A 13503-nucleotide genomic window follows, 5' to 3' on the forward strand; every position below is an offset into this window, starting at 1 on the left:
ACTTCGATCTATGCCCCCCGTGTAAGATGTTTATGAAAATTAAATGAGTAGAAGGCGAGTAGGAGGTTCCCCCGCGTCGGAGGCGCCGTGCGACTCCACGACGGACAAAGTGCCGCACGGACCAACACACTGCACGATCAACACACACTTCGACCTACCCCATTCAAGATGTTTATGAAAATTAAATGGGCCGAAGGCGAGCAGGAGGTTCCCCCGCGCCGGAGGCGCTGTGTGGTACCGCGACGGATAACGCGCTGCACGACCAACACACACTTTGACCTATGGCTCCACTTCAAGATGTTTATGAAAATTAAATGAGTCGAAGGCTAGCAGGATGTTCTCCCACGCCGAAGGCACCGTGTGACACCACAACGGACAACGCGCCGCATGAACCAACACGCTGCACGACCAACACACACTTCGACATATGCTTCCTTCAAGATGTTTATGAAAATTAAACGAGCCGAAGGCGCCGTGCTTCAGTTTAGTAAAGTTATACATAGTATAGACCCGTGCCTATGTAGAATTCACACATTGACATTCAGAGGATGGAGCGATGCCTCTGCAGTCATCACGACCGTGCGTCAAACCATGTCTTTTTCTTCGTGTGTGTGTGAAAAAGTTGTTGTTTTTTCCTTACTTGAAAGGTCACATTTCATAGTGTTGGTAGCCCCGCCCGTAACTATCCCATAAATCTCCATTCGCCAGAAATATAATGGGAACAAAAAGGGAAACAGAGAACCGATGCGGTTGTCCGTTATTTTTGCTTGTGTTATCACGTGGAAAGGAGAAATCAGAAAATTCTAGTAGTTGGAACATTAAACTGTAAAACACATAAAACCACAAACCGAAAAGGAAAAACCGGAAACCAACCGCGCCGGCTGGTTTTTCCTCGCGGGAGCTCTCCGCACGCGATTTTTGTCACCCGCGGAGCGCTCTCGAACCGCCAGTTAACTAGTTGCTCTCGTTTGTTTCGGGTGTCAACATAACTGGCTGGGCCGAGATGCCGAGTCACGTTTTTTCGGAAAAATGTAATCATGTCACATAATTCGTTATACGTGTGAGTTTGGCCCACCTGAACTTGTTCAACTAACGGACGGAACCCAACTGGCTGGCGCCTGAATCTAGGTTTTCTTTCCTCTTCCTCACCCTGGGGAAAGTAGGGTTCGACGGGAACAATCGAACTTGGCGAGAGCTGGTGAGATGGAGACGGAGACGATGGAGGCTGGAAGAAAGAGAGAGCGTCTGATGGAGACGGCGAAATCGGGGAGAAAGCGGGCGGGGAAAAAGAAGGCGTCGAATGCGGTGTCGTTTTTTATGCAATTGACGATTGATTCAGCGAAGATGGTCGAAGAGGGAAGGCTGAAGCGAGCGGTGGCGAGGCGGAACGAGGAGAACCCCGGCGTGGCGCCGATCGTGCCGGAGGCGCTCACGGAGCAGGAGCGGGCGGCGCTGCTGCAGGAAGAGATGGCGAGGGAGAAGATATTGTCGCGCGAGCGCTCCCTGCAGATGCACGCGGAGAGACTAAGGGAAAAAGAGGAGAGGCCCCGGGCGCCGCCGGGTCCGAACCAAGAAGACGAGTCTGAACAGGATTACAACAAGTACCGGCAGATCTGGGACATGAAGTGGTCCAAACAGTACGGCTCTTTCGAGGACACCAGTGAGCACTTCTCTTTCGTTTCTTCTTTGTTTTGTCTATTTTGATTGATTGATTGATGTTCCTACAAAGTTCATAAGCTGGGTTTCAAGTTTCAACGTTCTGTAGATATATAGATGTATAATTGACAATTGTATTGTTGGATTATTAGAACCTGACAACAATTGTAGATTGGATTATGTCGATTAGTTCCTGCCAATTTTGGTTCTTTTACTGAATCTGAATCTCCTGTACATGCAGCGTCGATCCCCGCCATGTGTTTCACGGACAATCCTATGCCTCGTTTCACTGTCCACCAGACCACCATGCAGATCTTCTCAGTCAAGGTCACGGAAATAACTGGCGGTTTACAGTGGCCCCTCGATGTATTTGGCATGATCGCCATGCGCGACGACCTGGATCATAATCGCAATATTATCTTTAACCGCTCAAGGGACAACTGCCAAACCCTCACCCAACAGGTTATATATTTGGTCCTTCCTGTCATGTCTAATGCAATCTTTGATGCTCCCTCTGATCCATATTACTATTTGCTTGTCGCTGCTTTAGTACAAAGTTAACCGCAGAACACATATCGGAGTGAGTATTAATAATATCACAATGCAGACCACAGAACACATATAAGTAACCACCTTGTAGCAGACTAAAAGCTTGCCAAAGAACATAAACATGTGAATAAGAAAAGTTCAACATGGGAAAGTACAACACGCAGATATTTGGTTTAGGAAAATCCATTGAACATTGCTAATGTATAAATTCTAAGAGGCTACATACGATCAACCAGCATGTTCATGTACATCACATCACATATAAGCATGTATGACATTCAACCTTGTTTTTGTATGTTGACTTAAGTTGGTTCTTCCATGAACTGTATTTGCGTCTTCCATTCGTTGGTGAAAGAGTTTGAATTTATGCTTTGGATGCCAACTTGGTAAAAAAATCTATGAGACCGGGTCTCATTCTAAGGCCGGTGAGACCCATCCGGAAGTGGATCAAGTGTAAGCACATCCAGACTTGGGGACAGATGCATGTAGTTCAGTTATAGAGGGATCCAGTGAGCCATATGGAAAAGTCTTTGTACTTTTTACCTGACCCTGACCTTAAGAATCATAGGCCTTCTACATGGCACAGTGCATTAGCAGACATTTATGTCCCTCAATCTGTTTGAGACTAACGTTGTTCTCATTTCTGTTTGATAGTTTCTGGCGTTACTGTCTGAAATTTGGCAATTTACCTTGACAGTGTATTATGAATTGTAAGTATGACTTGCCAGTAGTGTTTTCATATCTGAATGCCTGCACGTTATACAGGAATATAGAAAGATGCCTAATCATGTCACGCATACGTCTCTATACAAATTTAATGGCCATGAATACTATATTTTAGTTAGACAAGGCAAAGCATCTTGCGCCATATAGGAAATAGGAAACAGTAAACTCATCATATGACATAATTTGCAAACCTTAAAGTAAATGACGAAAATCGTGGGGAGATGGCACCACCAACCAGAAACATATGTTCGATCGTGGGGAGGTCGATTGCCAGGCTCACCATCACAACCAGCTCAAATGTTTGCATTGAGTAAATACAAAAGATATGCGTTTTGCACATCTGAACCACAACAACTATCATTTTTCTGTGTTTCTAAGGGTGTGTTTGGTTTGTGCCCCAATTAGCTGCACCAATTTTTTTGCATGACCATTGCTAGGGCAAGACCAATTTTTTGGTAAGTTGATCTTGTTTGGTTTAGATCCATTATACTGACATTTTTTTGGCAAAATCAGTAAGCTTCCATTTGGTTTACATCCAACTAACTTGGCACACTTGGTAACTAGGATTGATCAGTGTTTAGTGTGATTGCAATTAAGTTTTAATTAAAAAGAAGGGACACCTGTTAAGAACACACTTAATTAACTACAATGTGCCAAGTGAAAAACGGACGTGTAAAAGTACACACTGCGCATCACATATGTCCGTGGAAATAATGCTGACATCCTTTACTGAACTAAGACAAAGTCGTCGCCATAGTACAGTAGTTTGATCCATGGTCTTTTGTTAAAACTGGGATAACTTGGGGAATACTAGCTAGTGTTTGGTACTTTGGGTTGTTATTCGGTTAAGCAGGATTGGTTACCGGCCTCTACACGGGATTAATCGATCCAGAGGTCTGGTAGTACAACGTACATGCGTGATTTTACCTGCCATTTAACCTGCCACACTAATTGTGTTGGATAATCACCGAACACAATGAAAAGCATGCGAGGGCAACACTCCCAGTTTTTTGGCGAGCATTTTCGGCGCCCCTGGAGCGCCTGCGAGTTGGCAAATTTACATGGGAGCTACCTGGGCTGGCTGGGCACGCCAAATATTTGGCACCGATCCAAGCAATGACCAAATCTTATGGGCCAACCCATTTTCTGGTAGGGTCACCGTTGGTTGTAAACCAAACGTACCCTAAAGCCTTAGGCTATTATTCTGTGCCAGCACCTAACATCATTCATGGTATGCACTTCACACCGATAAACCATTTTGTGATGTTTTGAATATTGTGCTGTTTACTACCTAGTTTCGGCTTCAGTTTACTTTTAGTTTGAATGGCTAGTTTAAATATTCTTGTCGACGCAACCCAATTTATTTGCGCTTCTCAAATTGTCTTCCTGTAGTTTCTTCTGGCCATCTTCCACCCATTTCAGTTTGAGTCATTGTAGTTAAGTTCCACTTGATGAACGGATTAATAATCCATGGCTAATCGCTTATTACTTCAATAGATGTGTTCCATAGGAGCATTGTTATTTACTTAATTTGATGGTGTTGTGGTGTTGCATTGCATGCAGGGTCAGCATTTGGTTCTTACAGGTCCTGCTCGTGCTGTTGTGCATGAGGGGCATCCGTCTGTGTACTTTGAGGCCATTCTAAAAGTTAAGGGCGCTACCTGTTCAGAGGACAGAGATCTAAGCCTCCTGATCAGCCGCTGCAATACCCGTCAATCGGCATCCAAATCGCTTGTGGGCACCAGATGCTACAGAAGTAAGCTCAGCACACTGGAGCTGGCATATGGCATCATCGTCGCTTGCGCCGAGGCCACCATCAGAGTCGAGCTGGTCGAGGGGTCATGGCCAGAAGGGTTCCACGGCCAGTTGACTGCATGTACTGCCAGTGTTCCCCACATGAAAGTCTTGCTGCTCGATTCAGGCGAGAAAGAGGCCGTCGTCGGCGACGGCGGCAAGATGGAACTCTCGCGCCGTGTTGTCTCTGTTGAAAGGTCTGGGCAGCTCGTGGTTTGTGCTGTGTTGTCTCGTGGTGGTGAGAAGGTCGTGGAGGCTGAGACGTCCTTTGCACCATTGGAGGCCGGTAGAAGCCATGACATGCTTGATGTTGGCTCGTGTAAGCTGCGAGTCACGGTGGCCTGGTCGCCAATTCTGAAAGGCTATCCACTTCGTGGTTTTTCTCTACCTTCCAGCGAGGCTGTTGTTAGCTAGTGGGGAATTCATCCGATGGATCTTGACAGTGCTATGTTAAATATATTCTGGAACAAAGGATAGCAGCTATTGCTTACAGCAACTCTAGTAGATGCTGTATATTACCATCCCACAAAACCAGTTTGCGGCTCTCACTAAAACTGATTTGCGGTATCACGAGACTTCAGGCGGAACAAATGCCGCAAACCTGTACTGCAAATTTTTACGGTACGGGGTTGCGGCATATGTTCCGCCCGATCCCGCATGGTACCGCTAATCCGTTTTAGTTAGATAGCAAAATCATGATTTTAAATAATATAATGTAAATAAAACAGCAACATAAATCAAACTTATTAATGCTTTAACATCATATAATACAATAATCCTTTCAATTACAACAAATGTTCAAATCTGAATAATTTTAAAAAATAACAACATGATCTGGAAATAAAATAATTGTTGAAATCACACATGAATACAAGTAAGATCAAATAAATAAATGGAAGCGATTTATAACCTGGCGGGAACCAAGGTACCCATTCCCTAGAGCGATATTTTTTGTTGCTGAAAAAATTCGCTAAACCGATATAAACCCTTGTAGCTGGGTTAGCTAGCTAATAAATGGGCTGGCCCATGTTTCGCCGGCATTTTGCTGCAATGAGTGGCAAATAGGGAATCGCCTGCCTGACTGAGGGCTGGATCACGAACTCCCTCGGAACAACAGGGCCCAAATTGGTCCCTCAAGCCAGTCCCACATCTCCCCCGCGCCGCCGACCGCCGTCCGCCGTCGCCGCGCGCCGGGTGCCCAAGATGGACGGGGAGGAGGAGAACCCGGGGCCCTTCCGCCGCACGAGCTCGCGGACGCGGCGTATGGCCTCCCGCATGGCCTCCGCCCTCTCCAGCTCCGACAACCGCGCTCAGGTAACAATTCCTACCTCCTTGGATTCCACTTCCACCCGTGGAACCTCCATATCAGCAAGCGCTGCTCGTTCATTTCTCTTCTCGTTTCGGCTTCACCTTACTACCGAGGGGAAGCTCGCTGCTTCTGATCAATGTGGTGGTTTCAACTTCAAATGGCTTCAACCCTAGGAGAACTCTTAAAGAAAACAATCTTTGTTGATTCGCCTGTTTCTTGTTTCTTAGGCGTTCTGTCGTTGACTTATGATCACTAGTTACTGCTAGTTCCTGCAAATTACTGTGCGTCTTATCAGTTTAGATGCTACTCCTTATGTCAGTTTCACTAAATTATGTGTCTTCATATCTGTAATGTCACGTAGGCTGCTTTGGCTCGTCTTGATGCGCTTGAGAGTGATAATGCTGGGGTTGAGGTGGTGGATCTCAACGATGATGAGTATGGATCTACAGATGAGGAGGACCATGGTTGGTTCCTTTCTCTATTATTTTCAGGGGGCATTATTCTTTTCTGTGGTTTTCTGAAGTTTCAAGGAAGTTGCAATGCAGTGTGTACATAAACAAACTTTGCAATCTATTCCTAGTAAATAGCAAAATGGCTTTGTGCCTGTGCCTCAGGTATTGGTATTGGTATTGCTTCTAATATCGGAGATAACACATTCACGTACATAAATTTTAAGCAAGAGGCAACACTTTCTATTTCCGTTTCTTGCAAAGAAAACGATGAAGTAGATCATTAAATCGATCTTTGTAACAGCATTCCTTTTTTTTTTGAAGTCATGTGCCTCTAATGCATTTGATAAGAACAAGAACCCAAGTTATGCACGGGTGGAGTGAATTATTGACCCCTTTCATGCGCTGTCAGATTATCTCGCTATTGAGCATCATGGTTTGAACTTGTCTGTCAAGCATTACAATCATCATGCTGATTTTACATTTCGGTGTAGAATTACTCCCTCCATTCTAAAATAATTGAAGTTCTAGGATTAAACTTTTTTAAGTTTGGCCATGTCTATGACAAAAATTGCAAATATCTAATCAAATATATATTATATGAAAATATATTTCATAACGAATCTAATTAAGTAAATTTGGTGTTGTCGATGTTGATATATTTGTATATAGACTTGATCAAACTTAATGAAGTTTGACTTAGGATAAAGTAAACCTAGAACTTCATTTGTTTTGAAACTGAGGGAGTACTTTTAACATACTGAAAGGTTGTGTATGCTGCTAGCTTTTGAGACAAAGCATGCGAAAAGAAAATTATTAAAAAATATACGATGTAGGTGCTGATTTTTTATTTTGTTTCTTACTTGGCCTTGTGTAGTTTTGATGCAAAAGAAGCAGTCAAAGAACATGAAACGCAAGACAAGGCGAGGAAAAGCTTTGGAGAAAAGGGCGGTAAGATCTTTCATGGATGTTTTACAAGAGGTGAGTAGAATAGAAGGGTTTGATGGGAACTAGGAAAATTGTGATGCAAATTTCTTTCTTGACATATACACCCTCCGTCCAATAATATAAGAGCGTTTTTGACACTACACTAGTGTAAAAAACGCTCTTATATTATGGGATGGAGGGAGTATCTTTCTTGATGGTAACTAGGGTACTGAAGATTTTTACCCCTGAACTGTTACAGGCAAATCTGGAGGCCTTGCCACCTCATGTCCCAACATATCTGAGGGCTGCTGTGGGTCCACCGAGCACTTCATCCCGTCGCCATTACTGCTCTGTTTGTGGGAATTCTTCAAATTACACATGCCCCAGGTGTGGAACACGGTTCTGTTCTTGCCGCTGCCAAGTCATACACAATGACACTCGCTGCCTGAAATTTGTGGCTTGACCCATCTGCAAGTCTGTGGAGCCTGGAGTTATGTTGAATGCAGTCGTGCCCTGTGGGCATGTGGCACCTAATGATCTGTGCTTTTATCAGAAAGAAATGCTTATTGTACAGCTAGCCAAGTACTAGTAGCCAGGTAGATCTTTTTGCTGACCGACACCATTTCTCCTTTAGAAATGTTGTGTGGCTGGTGGTAAATGATAGCTGTACTTTATTTAGCACTACTAAGATTGATTTCAGTGTACCACTGGATCTCATGATGCAGGAAATTCTAACTGCAAGTGTCCCTCTAGTGTTATCTGAATAACATTTTTCTGACTGAAAAGTATCTGAGTTACACTGAAGATATTTCTTAATGAATCAAATGTAAATAACTAGAACGCGGCAACAAATGTGAGAATGGTACATTGCCTCAAATAATCAGTAGAATTGAGCAAAAAAAAAAAAACAACTTTGATTTCTTCAGCAAATTGGCAGGTCTGGTGGGGGTGCCCCCAGGGACTGCAGCTCTCCTACTCCATCCTCGACCAGGAAGGCCATGGCGAGGCCCCAGGTGATGTGCACATCCAGATGGCAGTGCATCAGCCACACCCCGGGGTTGTCGGCGACGAACCGGATGACAGCCCACCCATTCACCGGGACGCCCACCGTGTTCCTCATTGGTGGGTCGTCCAGGTTGAACTTTGCGGTGTCGGTAGCGGCATCGAAGTTGCCGAAGCCCTCAGCGAGGATGAAGAAGTCGTAGCCATGGGTGTGGATAGGGTGGTTCTCCCCGGCGAAGATGTTGGTGCCCTGGAGCACGATCTGCACCACGGAGCCGTACTTGAGCTTGTACACCTTGGTGCCTGGCACGGGCTGCCAGAGCGCGCGGCTCACATTCTGCGCTGTGTAGTCGAACTGCACCGGCGGGTTGGCGGGGAAGTCGGTGGTAAAGACGCCGGTGGCGGCGGCATCGCCCTGATAGTGTGCCTGGAGGATGGAGACGGTGGAGGGGAGCACGAAGGAGGCGTTGTTGATGCTCGCCGCGAACCGTGTGTTGTTGGGGCCGCCGCAGTTCTGTCCGCTGGAGCAGTTGAAGAGGCCGACGCCGACGGTGAAGAAAAGGTCCTCGTCGACCACCGAGGGGAGGCCCACCGAGTGGAGGTTGCGCAGGCTCGTCGTGAACGTGGTCACCGTGGCCGTGTCATTGTACGCCGGGAGGGTCGGCATCGCAGGGCTCGCCGTGCCACCTGCGCTGTAGTCGAAGATGGCGGTGGTGGTGGTGTTGTCGAAGGGCACACCCTGTGCGCTGGCGTACGCGCGGGCGGCGAGGTAGTACCGGCCTGGTGGCTGGTCGAAAGTGACGAGGACGTCCGTGGTCTGGCCGGGCCCGAGCACGATGACAGTGGCGTTGTACGGCTTAAGGTAGGAGGCGTCAGCGCCCACGACGGTCATGGTGTGGCCGGCGAGGGAGACGAAGAGCTCGGTGTTGAGCGCCGCGTTGATGAACCGCAGCAGGTTGGTCTCGCCGGACTTGACCGGGAACACGGCCGTGTCTTGGGAGGAGCAGCTGTAGAGGTCGCCGGGCTGGCCGTTGACGGTGATGGCGTCGGAGATGTTGGGAGCTGCACCGGTGCGCGTGGCGGTGCGGATGACGTCGATGGGGTTCATGTCCCACCACTCACCTGCGCACATGCAGCCAGATTATTAGTTACAGAAAATGGTACTGTAGGAGTACTATCTATCTAGCTCTTCCTTTTTTCCTCTTAAACAATAGTAGTGGAAAATAATAGAGAAAATATCTCTCTCATTCATATAGGAGGAAGGCGTACTGCTCCACATATTGAACAGCTGAAAATGCTAAAAGGGAAAAGAAAAAAAGTTAATTAGCTAGCATGCTGTACCACATGTTCTTTTAGGCATGATGTACGACATGTTAGCCTATTGTTTCATGTCGGCCACACACGCAACAACCTAATTAAACAGCCAAATCATGAAATAAATGACATCCATTTTGATTATTATGCAATTAGAGACTCTGTTTATTGTGAATCTATGCAATTATGGACTCGCGCTTTCAGGGAACCCTTCTTGAATGCTACTCCCTCCTTTTCGGTTTATAGGGCTCAAATCTTAAATCTCATCAACCAAGATATTTTGTGAGTGGAGGAATGTATCTCATATTTTACTACAAAACTACTCAAATTCAACTCATGCATTAATTTAAGTTAATTGCAGTGCATGCATGCTTGGCCACTAGATGAGTAGAAACATTACATGCATTAGTGTGTTCCTTTTTAATTCTTGCATGCAAAAATTTAATGCACTTCAAAAACTAAAAATGAGATGAAGATGAGCCATTTAAATTGAAAAAACAAAAAAGTTGAAATAAACCCTATAAACCAGAAAGGAGGGAGTATTATGTTGATCATAAATGACATGACAACAAGATATAGCCGGCACTTGGCTCTCCTATTAAAGGTACTTCACCAAAGATTTTTCTTTCAAACCCGTTTGGAGAGAACATTAGAACATGTTGAAACTGGTCTTTATGCATGCTTTCTCTCTTTAGAATTCCTTTTGAGGAAATAATGTATAAGAGCCTGAGCCAACTAGACATGGAACATTTTCATGATGATGCATGCATACTCCTTTGATTTGTCTGAATATTTTTGAAAGCTAGCTAGAAAGGTGCCAGTATCTGAATTTCTTAAGGCTGAAGCAAGTAGTGCATTTGTTTCCAAGACCAAGAGTGAGATATATATGCACATGTTTCCTAGCTAGCATGCAGGGGCGGGCCCAGTTCAATTCAAGGGTATTCAGTTGAATACCCATTATTTTTTGGCCAAAAAACAAAGTATATATTCTGTATAGTAGTATATGTGTAGGAAAAAGGAAAACTGACAGAATGTATGAGTCTGTCCACACATTCGGCCCAAAACAAGGATAGCGCACCTCTAATTTTCTCCCTTCCCACCCCACATGGCCCAATGGCCCATAATCTCTACTTCCTCAATGTGTACAGCCTGGTAGCCCGATCGCTTGTAGGAAGCAGAACCGATCAATCAGGGGAACCAGCGCCGCAACTCGTCGCATCCCCAATTCCAATCTCACACACCAACTGGTAGAGTTGATCGCGTGGCAGGCGACAGGGGCTGACGGCGGCACGGTCACACGGCGTGGGCATCCGGCGCCCGATGGTCCGACTGTCCGAGAGAGCGTCCTGCCTGGGTTCGGCTCCTCTACACTGCATTATCTTGTTTTGTTCTTCGGTCCTTCTGTTCCCTAGTTCTTGCTCAAAAAGGCTACAAGCGTGAATTAATTAATCTGGGCTAATTGGCTTTCCATTTTGATATAGAATTACACTGCATATATGTGGAAATCTGAGATTGTTTGGGAGTTGAGTCTCTCTATTTCCGTACAACATAATACATTGCAAATTGAGGATGAATTGTTATACACAATTTTTTTAGAGTTATTAAGTAGTATAATACATTAATATTATCTGCAATGTGATTTTGCAAGAATTTTTGACAATTAGCATTACTTATAAAAACTAGTACTCATAAACTTGAGTGATACACATTGTTATACATGCAGTTATACATGCGTTATACGCGCAGAAAAGGCTTATCAAGCTTTAAGAACAAGTGTTAACATTTGAAATTTTGAATACACACTTCTCAAATCCTGGGCCCGCCACTGCTAGCATGTGCATGTCATGAGTAAAGAAGGATCTCACATACACGCATACATGCACAATGATCTTGCTCCGTGGTAGCTATCCTTTTTTCTTTCTTTGTCATGGGTCATGCATGCATGGTTCTCGTTCGTCTTAGACCGACGTGATAGTATAAATTTCGGGTGCTAAATTGCACATGCAATCCTGGACGTTTGACTCTGGGGTAAGCAGGTGGCGCCAACAACCAACCAACCGAAAGCATGCATGCATGGGAATGATGACGGCCGCTAACACGCGGGAAAAGCAAAGCCCCTCCTAATTTCGCTACTTTGGAACAATGCACTGCACGGGATCCATCTAAATTCCTTTCTGTCATTTCAAGATTCCACTACTACTACTTGTAATTATATACTAGTACTATGTATAATTAGTTTCTGTGTACGAGCATCACTGCCTATTTCAAGAAGGGTCATGCTATTCAGCGAACGCCAGTTGAAGGAGCATGATAAAACATACGTTCTTTACAGTAACTTATGTTATCGGGAATATGTCAATTCCTTCAAGTGAACACAATAACTTTTGCAGTAAACACTTTGTTTGCCAGAATTTACCATGTGTGTATGAAGAAATCGTCATAAAAAATGTTCACATTAAGTCGGTTCTTCATGCCACAGTAGTCTTCATCAACTAGAATACGACACACGCCAACTGTACGACACCGCGTCAAACGCAGAATCGACCACCGACCATGCTATGCTGTGCACTAGGTCCTGGTGTAAAGGGCAATGCTATCATTGTGCCGAGGACTCGATCGACGTGCGCTAGTGAAATGAAAGCTACTCCCTTCGTTTCATATGGTGCGAAAATTTGTTAAGTGCAACAACGCAACCGAAAAACAACAACGTATTAATGGAACACGGAGAGGAAAATAATCTATGGAACAAGGAGAGGAATATAATCTGCGTTGGTGCGTAGCGTACCGAGCATGATGGGGGCGACCTCGCCGTGGAAGTCGAAGGGGTAGGGGACGGGGTCGCGCGGGCGGACGATGAGCGCGCCGTAGACGGTGGCCCTGAGCCAGGAGCTGTGCGCGTGCCACCAAAGCGTGCCCTCCTGCCCGGCCACCGTGAAGCGGTACGTGTAGCTGCCCCCCGGCCGGATCGGGCACTGCGTCACGAACTCCGGCCCGTCCGACCACCCCGTCCGCATCTGCCGCACGCCGTGCCTGCACGCCACCCATTGGCTCCATTAGCATGCAATATCATGGGTGCTTTTTCATATAGTATATGATGAGACGTACTACGTACCAGTGGATGGTGACGTTGTAGGTGGCGTTGTTGACGACGCTGACGACGAGGGAGTCGCCCTCGTTCACCTCCACCGCCGGCCCCGGGAACTGCCCGTTCGCCGTCACGATGCTCCGCGAGTTGCACAGCCTCGTCACCGCCGCCTCCTGGATCTGCATACACATATGCACCAACACCATCCATCAGAATTTTGAGCTGCCATTAATGAATCTGCATCAACAAGGGAAGAGATCGACTGCGCGCGCATTACTCACCACGAACTCGTGGCGTTGCTCCTTGGCGATCGCAGGCCGCGAGCAGCAGAGAAGAATAGCGGCAGCAAGGCCAAGGAGCGACAGGGAGTACACTGAACTCGACATTCTGACCAAACACTGCTCTGCTCCCTCCCGCTGACTGGCGCTTGATTTGTGTGCAATGCAATTCATGCAAGGCACCAGCTCCCCTTATATAGGGGCAGGCGGTCCACTTGTTTCTGTGGTTGGCGTTGGAAAGCAAAATAACCGGTTGATCTAAATGACCATGTTAAAATTGCTCAAACAAACAGTACTAGTAATTTTTTTCTTTCTCTTTGGCCAACTCTGCTTCTTTTGGCTTACCTACCGATCAATGTGGTGGAATGTTAAGTCGGCGCGGTTAGCTTTAGTAAACCTGTGATGATGCTTCCA

The 13503-nt window shown here is 45.9% G+C and overlaps 3 protein-coding genes across 3 annotated transcripts; 2 read left to right on the forward strand and 1 right to left on the reverse strand.

The window, feature by feature from the left end:
- The first annotated feature begins 1076 nt into the window (after positions 1 to 1076).
- On the forward strand, positions 1077 to 5249 carry LOC119308505. The gene is made up of 3 exons (XM_037584636.1): positions 1077 to 1660; positions 1898 to 2118; positions 4495 to 5249. Exons 1-3 carry the CDS (start codon positions 1204 to 1206, stop codon positions 5137 to 5139), a joined length of 1323 nt encoding a protein of 440 aa, XP_037440533.1. The 5' UTR covers positions 1077 to 1203; the 3' UTR covers positions 5140 to 5249.
- Positions 5250 to 5786: 537 nt separating this feature from the next.
- Positions 5787 to 8170, forward strand: LOC119308508 (SWR1 complex subunit 6-like). The gene is made up of 4 exons (XM_037584638.1): positions 5787 to 6039; positions 6396 to 6498; positions 7361 to 7464; positions 7670 to 8170. The coding sequence occupies exons 1-4, from the start codon at positions 5929 to 5931 to the stop codon at positions 7871 to 7873; spliced, it is 522 nt and encodes a 173-aa protein (XP_037440535.1). The 5' UTR covers positions 5787 to 5928; the 3' UTR covers positions 7874 to 8170.
- Positions 8171 to 8202: 32 nt separating this feature from the next.
- On the reverse strand, positions 8203 to 13242 carry LOC119308507 (putative laccase-17). Its single transcript, XM_037584637.1, has 4 exons — positions 13093 to 13242; positions 12839 to 12990; positions 12512 to 12756; positions 8203 to 9534 (listed from the first exon to the last, which is right to left on the reverse strand). Exons 1-4 carry the CDS (start codon positions 13195 to 13197, stop codon positions 8333 to 8335), a joined length of 1704 nt encoding a protein of 567 aa, XP_037440534.1. The 5' UTR covers positions 13198 to 13242; the 3' UTR covers positions 8203 to 8332.
- Between the last annotated feature and the right edge of the window lie 261 nt (positions 13243 to 13503).

The sequence above is a fragment of the Triticum dicoccoides genome, chromosome 5B (genome assembly GCF_002162155.2).
Source record: "Triticum dicoccoides isolate Atlit2015 ecotype Zavitan chromosome 5B, WEW_v2.0, whole genome shotgun sequence".
Taxonomy (NCBI): Eukaryota; Viridiplantae; Streptophyta; class Magnoliopsida; order Poales; family Poaceae; genus Triticum; species Triticum dicoccoides.